The sequence below is a fragment of the Euleptes europaea genome, chromosome 6 (genome assembly GCF_029931775.1).
Source record: "Euleptes europaea isolate rEulEur1 chromosome 6, rEulEur1.hap1, whole genome shotgun sequence".
Taxonomy (NCBI): Eukaryota; Metazoa; Chordata; class Lepidosauria; order Squamata; family Sphaerodactylidae; genus Euleptes; species Euleptes europaea.
Window position 1 is genome coordinate 71,980,772 of NC_079317.1, and position 19,667 is coordinate 72,000,438.

The 19,667-nt window shown below is 41.5% G+C and overlaps 1 protein-coding gene across 2 annotated transcripts in view; it reads left to right on the forward strand.

Moving 5' to 3' along the window:
- The window catches only part of NAV2 (neuron navigator 2), a 310,894-nt gene that overhangs the window by 168,760 nt on the left and 122,467 nt on the right, over window positions 1–19,667 (forward strand). For both annotated transcript variants that reach the window (XM_056852251.1, XM_056852253.1), the window contains 2 exons: window positions 4,395–4,503; window positions 6,015–6,404. In XM_056852251.1, coding sequence (XP_056708229.1) covers window positions 4,395–4,503; window positions 6,015–6,404 — 499 coding nt within the window. The remainder of the gene's footprint in view (window positions 1–4,394; window positions 4,504–6,014; window positions 6,405–19,667) is intronic.

Genomic DNA, 19,667 nt, shown 5'->3' on the forward strand with positions numbered 1-19,667 from the left:
TGTATTTGGGAACGCGGAATTCCAAGCCGAATTCCATGAATCCGAATAGGGGGTGTTCGGACTTTGGCATTTCCCGAATAAAAACGGGATGAATTTTGCCGATTCCGAATTTTCCTGATTTTTTTTTCAACAGCCCTAATATTTTTCCTCTTTTTGTTCAGGGGCCCATGACACTGTTTGCGTTGAAGTTTTGGGAAATGGCACCATCCATTCACTGAATTTCATTTTCATTTCGTAATGTTTAGATTTCTGAGTTTTGCTCCAGCTGAATAAGGAAGTTTTTAAAAATGTTGAAATCTTTCAATCTGGGGCACTAATTTAATCACTGGCTGAAACCCTGTTTATTTACATGTGGCGATGTTTCATATATTTAAGGTTAGGGTTTTTAATGTTTTGATTTTTTTGCCTTAATCACATTCACTCAAAGGTTTGGTGATATGCATTAAAATCAAAATGGGCAATGTGCATCTTGAATATTCAAGCTCTGAAATTAGTTAATTATGCAATGGTTGAATAAAGATGTATGCTCCTGTGTAACAAAAAAGAACATATTTTCATGAATATAATTCCACAGCTGTGGGAACAAATCGCCCGCTTCCTACAGCTTTGGTAAATGATAATAGAATCATGAGAAGTATTCCTTGGCTCCTAATATGGTTTCTGTTATAGGGAATACCTGGGTTTCTTGAGTATAATCTGCCCCCCGCCCCTTTGCTGACTGAGTGCAATCCTAAACAGAGATATAACAGAGATATGATTGCAGTGGGCTTCACAGGAAGTACATTCTTAGGATTGAACTGTCCACCTTATGCAAACTAGTACATATATGTTGAAATGACAGGCAGCCCATTCCTGAGCCTTGCAGCGGCTGGGGGCAGCATGGCTGCTGTGCCGCTGTGGTGCGTTCAAAGAGGCTCCACAGCTGCCGCAAGGCTTTAAAAAGCCCTTAAAAAAAAAAAAATAGAAAATGGGGGAAAATAGACCCAGAGAGAAAAGCGAAGCTGCGCCAGCAAAAATCTGGCGCAGCACCACTGAGGCGGAGGAGGGCATTCCCAGGATGGAAGGGGTTAGGAAGCTGACTACCACCAGCTCTGCCCCCCCCCCCCGAGACTTCCCTGGAACACCCCCTGGAACGACAGCGCGAGCACTTGAACCGGAGGGACGTCGGGGGCAGGCCAAGCCAGCCTCCCAGGGTATTGCTAGGGCAGCTGTCCACAGAGGGCAGCATGAGCACCCCAACGCCAGTGTCCGTGCCAGTCTTGGCAGCACCAGGGGCATGGATGTCGGCGCAAGGGACATGGGAGCCAGCGCAGCCAGTTGCGTACCTCCTGTGGATTTTTGGCCCCAGGGCTCAGGAATGAACTGTTAGGTTCATTTTGGAGAAAGAGCTGAGAATAATACGGTTACTGGTGGACTCTACTAGAAGCGTGATGTCTTTGCATACATTTTGAATATAAATAGTTTTCCTAGCACCTACTCAGGTTGGTTTTGACCTATCTGACCCTGAAGAGCTTGTGCCTAGCACACTTTAGAGATTCACTTCTTTCTCATATTCCATCATGAATTCAAAATCAATCATCAACACTCTTTTGGTGCACTGGCAAGACAGCTGTTACACAGAGAAATTATCAGTGGTTAGGCCATTCAACACTCTCCCCATAGAGATTACGTATATGCTTGAGTATCTTTCCGAAGTCTTCGCTTTTATTTGGGCTTGCCTTTGGGGGTGGAAAAAAATAGAAGTCTTGGTATTTAATTTTTTTTTTTAGCATACTCATTTGTTATTAACAAGGCATTTCACATGCATTTTTCAATCTGTATGTACTCACACTACACTTTTGGATACAGTAGACTGGTTAGATTAGGAGACCAGCTATCTAGAGTAGGTAAACTCCTGCTGGAACTATGGCTAACACGTTTTTACTTGGAAGCACTCAGCTGTACATATAGAAACATACATCTGCATGTCCAGAAGTAAAAGGTATATAGTATCCTTGCGATGGTGCCTCAAGCAAGCGTCTAAACCTTTAGATGCCCCAAGTTACACATCTACACAAGGCAAATAACCATTAACTCCTTTGTCTTTTGTCTTTATGTAGAATAATATGTGAATAAAAACGAAAATGTTGTCTTTGAGTGGCAAATTAGAAAACTGTAGTACTTGAAAAGGCAACATGTTCATTTTTATTCACATATTAGTCTACATAAAGACAGAAGACAGAGAAGTTAACTGTTGTTTGCCTTGTGTAGATGTGTAACTTGGGCATCTAAAGGTTTAGAGTTCAAAGGCCAATGATCAGTGCCATGTAGCAGGCAGTTTTTTGGAATACGATAGCAATAGCAAACCTCACATTTACAGAAACACAAAATTAAGAAGAAACTGGAGAGAGAGAAAAGGGATGAAATGATCCCACTGTTTTAGGTGGAATTTTCTTCTCCTTCATTTCTTAGTCCTACCATCGGTCACACACACTTCTCCTTCATCAATACTTACGGGACACAGCAGAGAGAATCAGATTCTCTCATTTTAATATGAGAAAAATGAGGCAGGTAGAATGCCTGGCTTCTTGGGGAAACTGGGACCAGGACATGTTGTACCCCCAGTTCTCCTTCCAATGATATCCTCAGTTAAACTACTGTAGAATGAGTTCTAGCACCTAATCCTGCGATAGCTTTATCAGACCGGATGACATTACATATTAGAGACTCCAACCTACCTATGTCAATGGACCCCTGAAATGATTTTTCACTTTTAACCTGTGATTATTATATGATTTGTGACCATTTAACTTTTCTCAATTTGGAAGAATTGTATATTTGTTATAAAAATTGAGAGATTTAATATAAAGCTCAAATATTATGCAACATATGTGTGGATACAAAACCCAAAATGTGGCGAGAGCATAAGCCACTGTCCAGTAAGATTCTTTGTCAACAATTTTCATTATAAAAGTGAGGGAACAGTTACACGTTTTTCAAGAATGAGGAGACCTGTGTTTCTTTAAAGAGAAAGATATTTTGAGCTCGAATTTTCAGAGACTGGGGTGTATCTTTTTAGGCTGGATCACTGAAACCTCTAGTCCTCATTTAAGGCTCTTGTTATCTAGAGGGTTGATTTGTTTGTTTTTTCTCCTGCGGCCTGCATGGCAACTGATGTGACATAAGTAATGCCAAGGCAAACTGATACCCCTTTCTTTTTGGTGCCTAGTTAGCATATCCATAGTTTTGACAAGACTCAGAACTACTTTACTTGGATTGCCAAGCAAGTTTGTTAATGCTACCATAACCCAAGCAGTACCATGCATGTGCAGTTCCAAAATGAAGAAGAAGAGTAGGGTTTTTTTTCTACCTTAAGGAGTCTCAAAGAGGCTTACAATCACTTTCCCTTCCTCTCCCCACAACGGGCACCTTGTGAGGTAGGTGGGGCTGAGAGAGTTCTGAGAGAACTGTGACTGGCTCAAGGTCACCCAGCAGGCTTCATGTGGAGGAGTGGGGAATCAAACCGGTTCTCCAGATTAGAGTCCACCGCTCTTAACCACCACACTGGGGAAAATTACTCCTCCCCCAGGCTAGTTTGGCTGGGGAAGTTCATGTGAGGGGGGGAAGACCCCCTCCCACCCCCATGCAGCAGTTCTGAGCCTATCGGGCTCCTGCTGATTTTATCTATTGAGTGCAGTTGGGATAGAAGGGTATAACTCTGCTTAGGATGGCACCGCAAGTCTCATGTTGCAGATTCAGTGTTGAGTCTAGCACTATATTGCCTTCTTAGTTTGCAAGTATGTTCATGATTTTTATATTGTGTACTACCTGAAAACACAAATCCCTTTTTTTTTGGTTTACTTCTTCCTTAACGGTCATTTTTAAAAAGAAATTAAAATCCATTAAGACTATTGAAAGCTCGCTTATGCCTGCAAGTATGTTTTTGTCATCAAGCTGTCAATAAAAATGATTTGGTTTCATGGGAAGTCTCTTCTTCAGGGAGCAATGAAATTCAGCTGTTCAAAACGAGCAAGAGGTAGGAGTAAACACCAAATCCAGACTTGCCGATCTTATCGAATCGAGCTTGGCCCTAACATTCTCCATTCCGTGCTAATAATATGACCAGGAAACAAAAAAAAACATAAATCATGAATGAGAATAATATTTTACTACCTAAAGGTTAGTAAAAAGGAAGCTCATGGCAGCACAGTTAATACTGTAATACTGTGCCTCACTGTAGACAAAGCTACACTAGGCAACGTCTAGTAATAAACTGAATCCAGCATGAGAGGGTATTAATGTAAAAGCAGGAAATTGAATTTGACTTGGAACCACAATGAGGGATGGCTGTACAACTCTTTTGGTTGGTATTAACGTATCATTATGTTTTTGTCTAAACTTATATTCTTCCATAGGGGAAGATCCAGAAACCCGCCGGCTGCGAACTGTCAAGAATATAGCTGATCTCCGGCAAAACCTAGAGGAAACCATGTCTAGCTTACGGGGAACCCAGGTCTCTCACAGGTAGCGGCATGAATTGCTTCTTTATTCAGACAGGGGTGGAACTTTGCGCTGCCCTGTTCCCCGTCCTTGACTCTGACTCTGTTTGCTTCTGAGAAATGATTAAGAGTGATATGATGGACATTAAGTTGACTAAGTGTATATTGTGCTTTATTCTTTTTTGTTTTTCTAACTGACAGGCCAGATTCTGAACAAATATTGCCAGGATTGATGAAGAATAATTTTAGTAGTGGAAAGATCCAGAGAGAGAAAACTCTGTTGAAGGCTAGACCCAGAGCAGGGCTTGTTAAACGCTTTAGGTGGTGCTTGAATTAAAATGTGCAGAGGTTCCCCCTGAAAATGCTGCTTAGGTTTCCTCATGAGAGGCTTCAGTGCGTTTCAAACAAATCTATAATGCTGTGTTTAAACAACCAACTGAACTGTATTTGACCTGTTTGATAAGGCACATAACTTGAATTCCTACCTACTCTTTGAACAGTCTTATAATTTTATTAGTAATATACAGAGGTATGAATTTTGAAAGAAAAGCAGCTGTTAGGAAAATTCCTGGGACATAAACACACACACACACACACACACACACAAAGCCCATTTGTTACATTTTAGCATTTAATGAGCTTGTCATTTTAAATGTATATCAAGTTGTTTTGTGGAAAGTAGGTGATCACATCAAGAAGGTAACCTGGCATAGCTATAAAATGTCTGGGTGCCTGTCAGAATCAGACCCCAAATAAATTCACCACTTCCGGGTCTATGTGGCGAATTCAATTTTCATTGAATTCCCCCTCTCTGGCAATTCAATTTTCATTGAATCCCCCTCTCTGGCAGTCTTCAATCAGCGGATAATCGAACACTTGTCAGGGATGCTCTGGACTGATCCTGTATTGAGCAGGGGATTGGACTAGATGGCCTGTATGGCTCATTCCAATTCTATGACCTTTTTGAGGGGGGGAATGTACGTGGTTATGTATAGTGACATACTGACTTTACAAAGAGGCCTCTATGGAAGTAATGCCCAAGATGCCCCAGCCTGAAACTGTTGTAAGTATCTTCAGATTTCTTCTTTGTCCACTCCACAAATTTGCAACACTAGGGAAAAAATCCCCTCATATTTACTTTAAAGTATGAAGTATTTTGTGCAGTCAAGTCACAGCCGACTTATGGCGACCCCTTTTTGGGGTTTTCGTGGCAAGAGACTAACAAAGGTGGTTTGCCAGTGCCTTCCTCTGCACAGCAACCCTGGACTTCCTTGGTGGTCTCCCATCCAAATACTAACCAGGGCTGACCCTGCTTAGCTTCTGAGATCTGACAAGATCAGGCTAGCCTGGGCTGAAGGCACTGGAAAATCACCTCTGTTAGTCTCTTGCCATGAAAACCCCAAAAGGGGTCACCATAAGTCGGCTGCGACTTGACCGCACTTTACACACACATGAAGTATTTTATTTTAACATTTTTTGTCTGAAATCTGCTGCATTATTAATGTGTATTATGACGTTCACTTTCATTCTCTCTAGCACCTTGGAGACTACCTTTGACACCAACGTCACCACTGAAATAAGTGGCCGCAGTATCCTCAGCTTGACCGGAAGGCCGACGCCCTTATCTTGGAGACTTGGGCAGTCCAGTCCCCGCCTTCAAGCAGGTGATGCTCCATCAGTGGGTAATGGATATCCCCCAAGAGCCAATGCCAGCCGGTTCATCAATACAGAATCAGGACGATACATGTACTCAGCTCCTTTGAGAAGACAGCTGGCATCGCGGGGTAGTAATGTTTGTCATGTGGACATCTCAGACAAAGGAGGGGATGAAATGGACTTAGAAGGCATCACCATGGATGCTACAGGCTATATGAGCGATGGAGATGTTCTGGGCAAGAACATAAGGACTGATGACATAACAAGTGGGTAAGTACATTCAAGATATACCATTTAGATTTATTGGTACATTTGTATCCCATTTCCCAGCCCAGATTGTCTCCCAGTCCCACTTACAACAAATAAAAAAACTTATGAAGATACAATGGATGATGTTTGCAATGCATATGTTCAGCAGTCTCTTCTACTGTCTCACAGCTGATGATATAATCCAGGTTCCAAGCTCTTTCCTCCAGAGGAAGAGAACGGAAAGAGCCTTGGGTGGTTATAAAGATCATGTAGCAAGTAAAAATGCACATTGTTGTGTTCTAGTGAGCCAAGCTAACTCACTGGTTAACGTAGCTTGCTGTAATCTTTATTTATGGTGCTAGGTAATATAGCCAGTCATTTTCATGATGGTTTTTATTTCTGCCATGAGCCTCTAATACAAATAGGGTTGATAATCATCTTCTACTAGGAACACCAGTGGCTGACAGAGATATCGTTCAGAGGAAGTATTTCATGTGCAGCTTTAAAGAACTGTTTCCCCACTTTCTCAAGTTAGGGCGGGTTTTCCTGTGCATTGGATCTTATGGGAAGCACTGTGGCACACAATTTGCTCCATCCCCACCCAATATCTGGGGATGTGGCAACATTTAAGCAGCATACTAGTGCTGATTTATAATTACAATGAGGTTCTATTTTCAGTGGAGTAAGTTTTCCTGCTTCTCTTCTTTGTGCTCCAGTCAAGATCTATGATGGTTTGTATCCTGCTTAATTCAGCCTCTTTCACATGCACCAGTATGCAGATCTAAAGACTGAGTCACTGTGCCGTTCCACTTCACCAGACATCTTTTTGTACTTTGTACTTTGGCGAGGGTTTTCTCCAGTGTTTGTGGAGATGGCAAAACATCGGGGGAAGGGTTTTTTGGTTTTCTTAAAATGTCCTGTAGATGAGCACTTCTAGCAATCCTGAGATTCATGCATGTGTGTGTATGAAAACAACAAAAGGTAACAACCTCTTCAAAACTAGTTCTTTGTGTTCTGAAAGCATTTTCCTTTTTTTTGAATTTTTTACTTTAATTTTTGACACATGGAGGGCAAGCTTGAAAGGACTTCCTCTCCTCCCTTTTTTCCCTGTGAGACACAAGAGAATGATTATGTTGCTCTGGAAAGGAAAGGAAAGGAACGGAAAGGAGAAGAAAGAAAGAAAGAAAGAAAGAAAGAAAGAAAGAAAGAAAGAAAGAAAGAAAGAAAGAAAGAAAGAAAGAAAGAAAGAAAGAAAGAAAGAAAGGCCTTCAAAATTAATCCTACACTGGCTGAAAAATAGTTTTAAAAATTAATTTGGTTTTTCAGCATGCAGAGAGCTAATTTTGAAAGGATTCCCTTTTAAAGTTTCTGTGTACTTTCTGTACTGTGTGGATTACACTCTCGAATGTTCTGCTAACATTTGGAATGAAATTTGGGGAGTTAAGATCAAACACATTCCAATTAGGATAGAGTTGGGGTTACCTGCTCTAGGAATTGCTGCATTGTTCTTTCTACCCACAAGGGGGTGCACATTTCAACTCTTGGTGCAGAAACAGTTTTGTCAGATCATGTTTAAAATCCATTCCAGTTTAATAATGCAAATTACACCTGTCTGGGAGGAGTTTTCCTACAGAACATATAGTTTGTGTTGTAAAGTTTCTGAATATAATTAGAAAAACTAACACTGAAAGGTTTTGTCAAAATTATTGAATCAGTACTGTGACAAGATATCTATAAGAGACAGCTACTGATTGGAAAGTGGCAGCTTTGAGTCTTCAATGGCAGCTTTTTACAAGGTCTGTCTTCATCCTGTTCTTCTTCTGAACACTGCACTAGAGACTGAAGCAGCTGTGAAATAGACGTAGACAGATTTTGCTATGATACAGATGCAGAAACAAAATGCGTTTGTTTATTTACACACAAATAGACCTTTATGGGAAGAAATTTAACTTACAAGAGAGCAGTATACCAACTAATTTCTTTTAAAAAAAACCTCCATGGGGTGAATCATATCGATGTTACCATGATCTTTTTCTCTACAAAAACTGGATGAATTTGTCTCAATCAACAAGCAAGTGCAAGTGAGCTGCTTCATTTTAGATACGTGTATATCTGACAATTTTAAAGAATAGCTAAATGTTACAGTTCATTTTGTTTAAATTAGTGAGCCAAACTACAAAGAATGCAGAAATACATCCTGGTCCCTCATCAGTCTCAACTGGGATAAAATTCCTTTCTGGCACCACATCTAGCAATCGGCCGGATCCACTTTATGAAGCACATCCCATATGCTGAATTTGCATGTTGCCTCATTCATATACGGAAGTGACTTCTGCCTTGTAATGAATATGCTGTCCTAAACTGTTAAATCTGTCAGTCTCAAATGCATATAAATTGAATGCAGGTAAGCTTTTTTTAGTTTTCTGGCAAAGGCCCTTCTGGCGTTTGCAGAATCCTCAGTTCAGTCTTTTGATGTCCCGGAATAAGGGATTAATGTGAACCGCACTGTCCACAAGCAGAAGTTCAAGCCAGACATTTGTGAGCTAGTTGAAGCACAATAATTTAAACAGAAGCTAGGGCCCACGACATTTTGGCATGTTCCAGATCAGCTCTAGTAAATGATAACGCAAGACAGAGGATATCCACATTCTGTGCATTCCTAGCCACAGTTCTGTTTTGAAGGATTCTGTTTTCCCTCAGTGCCTCTCCAGGAAAACGATCTTAGTAATTTATACTTTCTTGGCTAGATATTCTTGTTTGGGACTAAGAATTTGTGACTGTTAATTTTAGCTCTCTCCCCTTGCTCAAAAGGGTATTGGCTTGGTTCCTATGTACCCCAAGCTGAACTCCACGGCACATACTGTGATTTTGTCTCCTACGCCCTCCCATTGTAGGGATTTTTGCCCTCTAATATGGCATCCCTATGGGTCACTGGACCCTAGGAACATTGAGGTCAAAATAGGGTTGCCAACCTCTAGGTACTAGCTGGAGATCTCCTGCTATTGCAACTGATTCCCAGCCAATAGAGATTCCCAGTGAATAGAGTTCACCTGGAAAAATGGCCGCTTTGGCAATTGGACTCTATGGCATTGAAGTCCCTTCCCTCTGCAAACCCTGCCCTCCTCAGGCTCCGCCCCAAAAATCTCCTGCCGGTGGCGAAGAGGGACCTGGCAACCCTAGGTCAAAATGAGATGGGGTAATCTGCAAAAAATGCCCTCTTCCTTCTGGGAGCAAAAAAGGAGCTCAGGATCCAAGCCATTGTCTGGTAGGCTATTTTAAGAAAACCTTAGGACATTATTATGAAAATAACTCTTCAGCACTCAGTACTATAGCAAACACATAGTCTGCCCCATGTTTCCACAAATACAGTATAAGACTTTGTTTTGCAATGTTTCTTGTGCTAATATTTACAAGACAAGTGACCTTCAGTTGAAACTGCACTTGGGACATTTTTTTTCCGAGCGAGTTTTTTTTTTAAAAAAAGGTTTTGGATCTTTTGATCAAAGGGGATAGCCTCAATCAAGTATTTATGTGCGCACACACTCACACTCCATTTATTTGCATAACAAATATGTGGATAGGCACAGGAGAGATTGGGACCACACTCAAATTTGACTTTAGAAATCCTAATGTAATCTTTTATATGAAATTCATATGGCATACATGTGGTATATTATTTATATCTATAATATACGAATAACATTGTGCTGATTGATTGACAAATAACATTGAAAAATGCTTTCGTTTTATGGGAAATACTTGTTGCAAGCAAACAGAAAATGATGTAAAATTAAGATTCATGGGCCTGATTCACACAGGAGAGGGCTCGGAGGGAGGGAGGGGTTGGAGCTGAAATTGCAAGGATTAGAAATTCAAGTCCCCAGCATAATTATCTGAACTTTTGAACTTTAATACTTTATCTAACTAGTCCTGAATGACTTAGGGAAAACTGTCGCCAGTGTGCATATGATGCTTTAGTCCTATGTCTGGGCAGCTTCACAGGTGGTAACCTTGGTTGTGTAATTTGTGGAGGTTGTGCGTTTGTTTATAGCTCCATCTAGTGGTGGGTGATTTCATCAGAAAAAATTTTATTTTAGAGGGAAATACAGGTTTTCTTTGGCAAAATCAAAATGACACGGTAACAGTCTCAATTGATCTCACTTGGCACAATCAAAAGAAGAGAAAAGGCTGAAGATTTCAGCATCTGTGTTTATATTCATTAACTACCGTTTCCCTAGCAACAAGCCGGTCCAGAATGGAATTATGACCATAAAATCCCATGTTGCAGTAATTTTATTTCTGTTATCGAAGTGCAGCTCCTGCTGTTTTCCTTTTATTTAGTGTGAACAGTATGCCATGGATTGCAGTGAACAAAAATAAAACCACATTGTGGAAATACAGTAATTGTAGTTTTACCAAGCATTCTTTTCCAAGATGCCTATAAAGTATGCTCATTGGGCACTCAATTATTAGCCATACAATTTTGTACACTAGACCTTGCTTAGGTGAAATAATAATATACTATTTTATTGCCTAGGTTGTTTTGCAAATGAGAATCGGCGTTCAATAAAAGTGTAACTTTCAGCTTGACAGTTATGCTGCAGCGCCTCGGAAAAGGTTTGAGACGCTTAAACATTAACAAAACACTGGGAAATATTAATATACTGAACATATGAATTGCCAAGGCCCATCTAGTCAAGCACTGAGTCTCCATCCTGGACTCTCTCCAGTTAATATCTCATAAAATTACAGATTCTGTGTTACTCAAGTTCACTGGCAAGCCTCTTTGATTGTCAGATTAATGATTGAATTTGTGTTTGTTGGTGTTTAGGGACAAACAAAACACCATACTTGCTTAGAAGCATTTGAATCAAGATAATTGTAGAGGAATACAGAAAATCGCAGTGTTGGTTTTGGACTTTAGAACCATTATATAAACAATCAGAGTATTAATCAGAGCATCAGTGTTTGTTCCAAAGGAAGTCAGTGTTCCAGTACTGTATTGAAATGAGAGTATTGGATAATCTCCCAGTATTGCATAATCTTCCAAATGTGTTGTGGGACATAAACCTTTCTGTCTCTGGGGTAAGGGTGTTACTCTGCTGCAGTGCAGCCACCTAATGCTCCTAGACTGGTGTCTACAGTGTAAACAGATGTTTCTGTAATATCAGTTTCATGTGTCATGTCTTTTGGATGTCCATAATTCCGCAAGAGAAAATGGGAATGCTGTATTTCTCACTGGGAAATGGTTTAGGTTCTAGTTATCCATATAATTAGATGTGTTCTAAGCATGTTTTACACTATGTGAGAAATAACATGTGCAGTGTAGCTCGTCATGCGTAGTGCTTGGGAGAAGGGATAGCAGTAAACACACAGGGGACATTTACTTGGGAACTGCAGTTAATAGTGGACCTCTGTGTACAGGAACACCATGTTTCTAGGTATCAAATGCTAAGTTTTAATAGCGAGAGTAAGCTATTGCCATCGTGCTGTCTTTGTGAACACCCCAAAACATCTGGCTGGTCACTCTTGGAGGCAAAATGCTAGGCATTTGTTCTAATATGGCAAAGCAGTTCTTATGCCCTAGATAGTGATTTCCCCAAGAAAATTTGGGGACTGTGTTCCATGTGGCCTCTCTTCTTTCTTGTTCCCCACGGCTGGAGGGATTTGGCTTATGCACGTCTGAGGAAAAGAGATCCCCAGTGTCCTTTGGGGAGATAGCCATGTTCTTCACGGAGGAGAGCATATGAATATATGAAGCTGCCTTATACTGAATCAGACCCTTGGTCCATCACAGTACTGCCTACTCTGACCGGCAGCGGCTCTCCAGGGTCTCAGGCAGAGGTCTATTCACATCACCTACTTGCCTAGTCCCTTTAACTGGAGATGCCAGGGATTGAACCTGGGACCTTCTACACGCCAAACAGATGCTGTACGACTGGGCTCTCCTGGATCCAGGCCAAAGAAAACTCTTCTGGGAAGTTAATGGAGGAAAATTACGAGACTATGGCATCTCTGGGTGCAGAAGGAAAAATATGGAATATGGACGAAGGCTTTCACGGTCAGAGTTCATTGGTTCTTGTGGGTTATCCGGGCTGTGTAACCGTGGTCTTGGTATTTTCTTTCCTGATGTTTCGCCAGCAGCTGTGGCAGGCATCTTCAGAGGAGTAACACTGAAGGACAGTGTCTCTCAGTGTCAAGTGCGTAGGAAGAGTAATATATAGTCAGAAAGGGGTTGGGTTGAGCTGAATCATTGTCCTGCAAAAAGTATCAAAGGTAATGTGCTAATCATTGTCCTGTAAGTATCAAGATAATGTCCTAATGAGGGTGTGGTATGTTAATATGGAACCATTGTATCCTGAAGTGATCTGTTAACGTGTGAAATCCACACATTTTGGATTTCACACATTAACAGATCACTTCACACATTAACAGATCACTTCAGGATACAATGGTTCCATATTAACATACCACACCCTCATTAGCACATTATCTTGATACTTACAGGACAATGATTAGCACATTACCTTTGATACTTTTTGCAGGACAATGATTCAGCTCAACCCAACCCCTTTCTGACTATATATTACTCTTCCTACGCACTTGACACTGAGAGACACTGTCCTTCAGTGTTACTCCTCTGAAGATGCCTGCCACAGCTGCTGGTGAAACGTCAGGAAAGAAAATACCAAGACCACGGTTACACAGCCCGGATAACCCACAAGAACTAATGGAATATGGAGTTCCACAGGACCTCTCTTCTTTCTACTGCATGTTCACAGATGCGTCTCCCTTCAAACATTACAGTGTTCAGCACGTGGGCATACTGAAAAGCTGCATTAAATGTAGTGCAGCACTAAGCAGGACATTCTGGGGAAAGAAATGATTAGCATCCCATTGAACACTGAAGTGGCACTTCATTGCTTTAAATAAATGTTTTAGCACCCATGGCCTATTGAAGGGGCTACCATGCCAGATTTTTCCTTTGCTTGATTCCCATGTACTCTCTTTGCTGGGAAAATATTTGTCTGTGCTTTGCAAAGAAGCTCATGAGGAAAGGGAAGAGCAACAATCTCAGATGGATCAGGCAGAAAGAAAGAATTACTCCCTAGCCTAGGAGACTGTGCAGATGCATTTTACATACATTTAAAACAAGGAGTAAAGAAGAGCCACAGTTTCTTCCAGCATTAATTAAACGGTTTGAATGAATGAATGAATTTATTTGCGGTCAAAGACCAATAAATACATACTATATGTAATAACCAATGCACAACATAATATCATATAAAATTAAATATAAAAACCTATCAAATAGAGCAGATTACAGCATGGTAGTTTAACCATAAACTCTTTCTTACACATAAAATAGTCATCAGGATCATCCGCTATTAGGCTTTAGTAGTCCAAGGTCATCATTACCTGTGTCTTTAATTTTTATCCTACTTCAAGCTTTAATCGACACAACACAGTATTTAGCAAGCGGGTTTTGATCATGGTTTCCATCATTGTGACAAGGGCACTTAAAAACTAAGAAGTACTAGAATGAGCATAGCTTGAAGTTAGCAGGAGGACAAATGTTTACTAATTCTTTGCCATGTCTTAGTGTACAGAGCCTAAAAAAAGGCTTGAAAATCTGTTTACAGTATGAATGCCCTTTTGTTAGCTGGCATGTGTTCCAGTCATTTTCAGCATGGCAAGTATCTGTGTTTTTCCTGGCAACCAAAGAGAAAGGGGAGCCAAAATATTTATTATAGCCAAAATGAGTCCACTGGCCAAAACAAACCGTTACAGGCTCGTATTCCCTGATCCTTCCCTGATCTGTGTTGGGTCATGGGAAGTTTTGTGCAGCCTTACTTCCAGGTTTGTCCAAGCAAAGTTCTGGCATGTGGCAGCTATGGTATCTGGATGTTACAAGGAATCAACTGCCTCCTGGCTTGTCAGAGAGAGCAGGACAGAAGAAGTAGGAAAAAAATCTGAAAATATCTGTGACCTTGTCTGCCTCTGCCACAGGTGCTTGTTCTGAAGCAGACAGGCTCACCCAAGGGAGCTGTCTTTCCATGGATACCCACAATCAACACAACGAGCACCCTTGAGAGAGAATATAAACAAGATCCTAGTCTCAGTCTTTTCAGTAAAGAGTATTTGAAACCAGCTCTATCTGGTCATAAAACAAGCTGTTGACATGCAGCTATGTGAGCAACCTCGATAGCCCAGGGTAGCCTGATCTCGTCAGATCTCAGAAGCTAAGCAAAGTCAGCCCTGGTTAATATTTGGTTGGGAGACCATCAAGGAAGTCCAGGGTTGCAGAGGTAGGAAATGGCAGACCACCTCTGAATATCTCTGGCTTTGAAAACCCCACTTCAGGGGTCCCCAACGTGGTGGCCGTGGGTACTATAGTGTCTGCTGGCACCTTTCCAGGCACCTGCCAAGTGTTTTCAGGAACTGGGCGGGACCAGATGGGGCTTTTTGCCCAGCGAGGCTTCTGATTCTCCATTGGAATAATAGAATCATAGAGTTGGAAGGGACTGCCAGGGTCATCTAGTCCAGCCCCTTGCACAATGCAGGAAATTCACAACTACCTCCCCCCCAAACCCCCAGTGACCCCTACTACATGCCCAGAAAATGGCCAAGATGCCCTCCCTCTCATCGTCTGCTTAAGGTCATAGAATCAGCATTGCTTACAGATAGAGATTTGATTGACTATGGGGATTTTTAAAAATGTTGCTTTGGCAGCAGCTGCCCCTAAAAGCACAAAGCTCTTCCCTGTGTCACTGAAGGTAAGCAGTGGCTGCAGCCATTTGGGGGCCAGCTCCACCTCCTGCAGCAGCTGTTTTGTGTAAGAATTCCAAATGTGCCCGCAGGCTGAAAATGTTTGGGGACCTCTGCCCTACAGGGTCGCCAAAAATCAGCTGTGACTTAATGGCAAAAAAAGAGAGTAAAAAATGCAGTCAGAGGTGCATATCTGAATGCACATTGAAACGTGCATGGCATTCTGGTAAGAGAAGCTCCTTAATAAGGCTTCTTAATATTTTCACGTGTATAACTTTAATTTGCAGCAAAGTGCAATTCATTTCAGGCAAATTGGTTTTCATTGTCCTTTCATTAGTCAAAATTATGAGAGATCGGGTGATGAGAAATCAGTTTCTCCTTTAAATATACAGTTAGAGACAAAGAAATTCTTAGTGTCACAGGAGGGTCACAAATGAGAATGACCTAGTTCTTACACTGGCTCTGGTTTTTGTCCCATTCACTGTTGAAGCTGTGGGGTTCTCTTTTGTCATAGAAAACTGGGCGACAGCCACCCTTGAAGATGTGTGTTGGCACTCGGTCACAAGTTCAGTTTGAATAAGCTAGGTGTGTTCAGCTAAAGATAAGAATGCATCTGGGCTAGTGAAGCAAGATAGAGAATGAATTTGCTTGAGTGTTAGGAACACGGGCAAGATACTGATGTGTGGCTAGTCCCTATGTTGATGGATGCCGCAAGGCGGATCTTGTTGCTCATGACAATATTGTCTGGAAAGCATAACTTGTATATTTCCTACCTGGCATTCAATATTGAGGATTTTATCTTGCAGGGGGCCCCCCAAAGGACTTGCAGGTGGCATCTCATTTCCTCCTGTGTATCCCTCCCCCACTATTTTCTCTTTCCCTTCCTTGGCAGCCCACATAGCCTCTCCTAGTTTCCTGCTTCCTTCTTTCCTTCTCACCCCCAGCCAGCCTACCTTTATATGCTTCCCCATCTTCAGTTTTCTCTCCTTCCCTCCCCCTGCCAGCCTGTCCCTGGGAAATGCCCCGGCCAAGTTGCGCAGTGGCTGCCAGCGCCAGACCAAAATGAGTTGTACAATGTCTGCTGATGATGGGCTGGGCCAAGTTGTTCAGTGGCCACCACCAAGCCAGGCCCCGTTGTATGATAGCTACCGATGGTCTGAGCCCAGTTGTGTGGTTTCTGCTAGCAGGCCAAGCTCATTTGTGTGGTTGCCTCCCTAGGCTCAGCTGCAATGTTGCTGCTGCTGGGCCAGGAGCAGTTGTGTGGGTAGTGAGTTTTCAGTGGTTGCAGCCAGGCATGTCTCCAATGAGCCCTGCTCCATCAGGGCACGTGACACAGGGAACGTTTTCCAAAGCTGTTTTGGCTTCCAAGTCCTCCCCTCCCCCCATGGCAGTATCTCCGTTTTGCAGATCTATTGATCACATCCTCTGTGGCGCAAGTCTGAATTAGATATATGGTACTGACGATTTAGGATTATATTCATCAACACATTGACCCATCCTACAGTACGTGTGAGTGACCTTGTAGGGATTATAAGGAAAAGGGATATAATACAGTGGCACCTTAAAGACTAACAAAATTTATTCCATGACTTATTTCATAAATCACAAATCAACTTCATCAGACACATTGATAGTAATCAGGCATGGCCTTGCAACCAGCAGGAGGCTGGGGCAGGCAGGGACATGGGGGCAGCCATCAGCAACTGCGTGACATCACTTCCAGGAAAACCCAGAAGTGACATCACACATCTGTAGGAATCACGAGAAATTCTAATAAAACAATGATTTTTCTCCGGCAATTCCTAGAGAGGACTGATGTCATGTGTAGGATTTTCCCGGAAGTGACATCATGCCCTTGGCCGGACAGTCTTTTTTTTTTAAAAAATTATCCTGCCGCTGTTTCATATGTGGGGAATCCCTTACACCCAACAGGGGGCTGGTAACCCTATTTAATCAAGTGTGCTGTGACTCACAAAAGGGTAAGTTGGAATAAAGTTTGTTAATCTTTAAGGTACTACTGGACTCCTGTTTTATTTTAATGTATGTTTCATTTTATAGATTATCAAAAGCAAAGATTACAAATCCTTGGCACCCGACATTGTAGTTCCATAACCCCTTTTCTGTTCATCCTGAAAATCTAGGAGCTATTCAGGAGCCAGAACCCCCAAAGCATACTTATAAATGCTAAGAAATGTTGCTTGGCAAAGACTAAACTTCACTGTAGACCTATTCAAATGCAATGTAAACTTTGTAACCATTTTAGCATTTATTCCAAGGGGCCCTCAACAATGTTAAAAATAAATTAATGTCGTTTTATGAGTTCAAAAGAGTATTCAAAGAGTATTCAAACAGCTTGGCTCAGAGTAACAGAAAAGATTTAACTGTAAATGATGAAGAGAGTTTAAAACTGTAGTTATATACCATATAAGGCAGCATTATTCCAACATGACTAATAAAAATTTGATGGTCATCTATTTTATCTTCCCTGGATATGCTGTTTGTTTGAACCGCTTTCCGTCATGTTGGAGCAAGCTCATTGCTTTGAGTGTTGTAGCAATGCAAATAGTTCAGAGGAAAAGAGAAACCCAAGTTTTTTCAAGTTACTGCTAAACCATTTCTAAAATAACTTCACGGACCAAGCACCCTCCCCCACCTAAAAAAAATGGTTGTGCAGTTCTCATATTACTGATACTGATGCTATATCAGAATGACTTTGACATTTCTAGTAAAGAAGAGCTTGTTTCCCTTTGCTCCACAGAAATAATAACCTGAACACTGTTTGAGTTGCATTCAAATACACAAAAAGATGGTAAGGCTGGTTTACAAAATATCGGAAGAGGAGTTGCCTTCTGTACCAGCAAGATGCCAGAAAGAAATCAGAGCAACATATGCTGTTGCCATTTGTGGGAAAATGATTTCAGATGGAAGACACAATATAGTACATTTTCAATATAATTTTCTTTCTTCCACACCAGAATTGCCCACTAGAGGGAAATGTAATCTCAAAGTCGGCAGACTTTAACGGAACATACATTTTGTTACATTTGGTTTTCCTACATTTAAGAATAAAGCAACAAAGCATACTTAGCTCTGCATCTGTTCAAATAATGTGCAAGCAGAAGTTCCTGTGCATGAGATTCTTGTTTCTTTTTCAGAACCCCCCCCCCCCCCAGTACTCTCTCCTTTCTTTGTCTTTGGCCTTATCACACAAAAAGGCTCGTAACTGAATGAAACTTCCGTCTGCCTTCACTCATTTGTTCAATTTTGAACAGGCTGAAACTTAAAGTGACCCTAGTTGGCTAGTTATTTATTTCTTTGTTTTTCACTGGAAGGGCAGGGCTTGTGGTCAGACTTCACATTCCACCCTTTGACCAGAAGGATGGAGCTGGCCAGGAGACGGTGGCCAGTCAAAAATAGTGGGTTAGCAGAATGTGAGGATAAACATGGTTTTCAATTACATTTAGCTCGGAAACAATTAAACGAAGGGAAAACAAATCTGTAGGAAACCATTGTTTCATGTTTCCAGTCACTGTAGAGGAATTATGGATGTTAGTTTATCATGTTAGGTGGTTGAATTCATTTTTAACCTAATATACTTTGATGTGTTAAGAAGTTGCATGTTTGCTTGACTCCAAGGACATCATGTCCAATTACAATTTTGTGTTCCAGAAGGAAAACCAGTTGGGTCCTTGTTGATAAGGAATTGAAAGCCTCACCCTATTCAATGGCTACAGCAAAAGCTGGTTATGTTATGGAACTCCCTGCCCTAGGATGTGGTGATGGCTGCCAACTTGGAAGGCTTTAAGAGGGAAGTGGACATGTTCGTGGAGGAGGGGACTATTCATGTCTGCTAGTAAAAATGGATACTAGTCATGATGCATACCTATTCTCTCCAGGATCAGAGGGGCATGCTTATTATATTAGGTGCTGTGGAAGACAGGCAGGATAATGTTGCTGCAGTTGTTTTGTTTGTGGGCTCCCTAGAGGCACCTGGTTGGCCACTGTATGGAGAGACTGCTGGACTTGATGGACCTTGGTCTGATCCAGCATGGCTTTTCTTATGTTCTTATGATGTTGTTAAAACCATTTGTTAGGTCAACGGTTTGGCTAATGTAATATCCTGTCTCCATAAACTGGCACCATGGGACTATATCCATTGCTGATGTGATTTGTATGATCTCAGTGACACCAAATCACAGTGGTCATGTATCAGCCCCCATGTTGAAGGAGTGGCTAAATGGCATCTCCATGCAAGTGTTCTGTTATGAGCAGTCCCAGGTACCCCCAAAGAACTTGAATGGAGACCACTACTGTATACATTGGCTGGTGGTTATATTGGACTATCTGTACATTGTTCCATAGTGACTACATGGCTACATTAGACACACAATATATTAAATAAGCTATGCTATCACGAAAGGTTCCCAGAGATACAGAGTTTTTCTGTGCTGACTGAGCTTGTTCCATATTAGAAGGTACTGGACAGTGGGGCAGAGACTGTGTCTCTAAATGGAT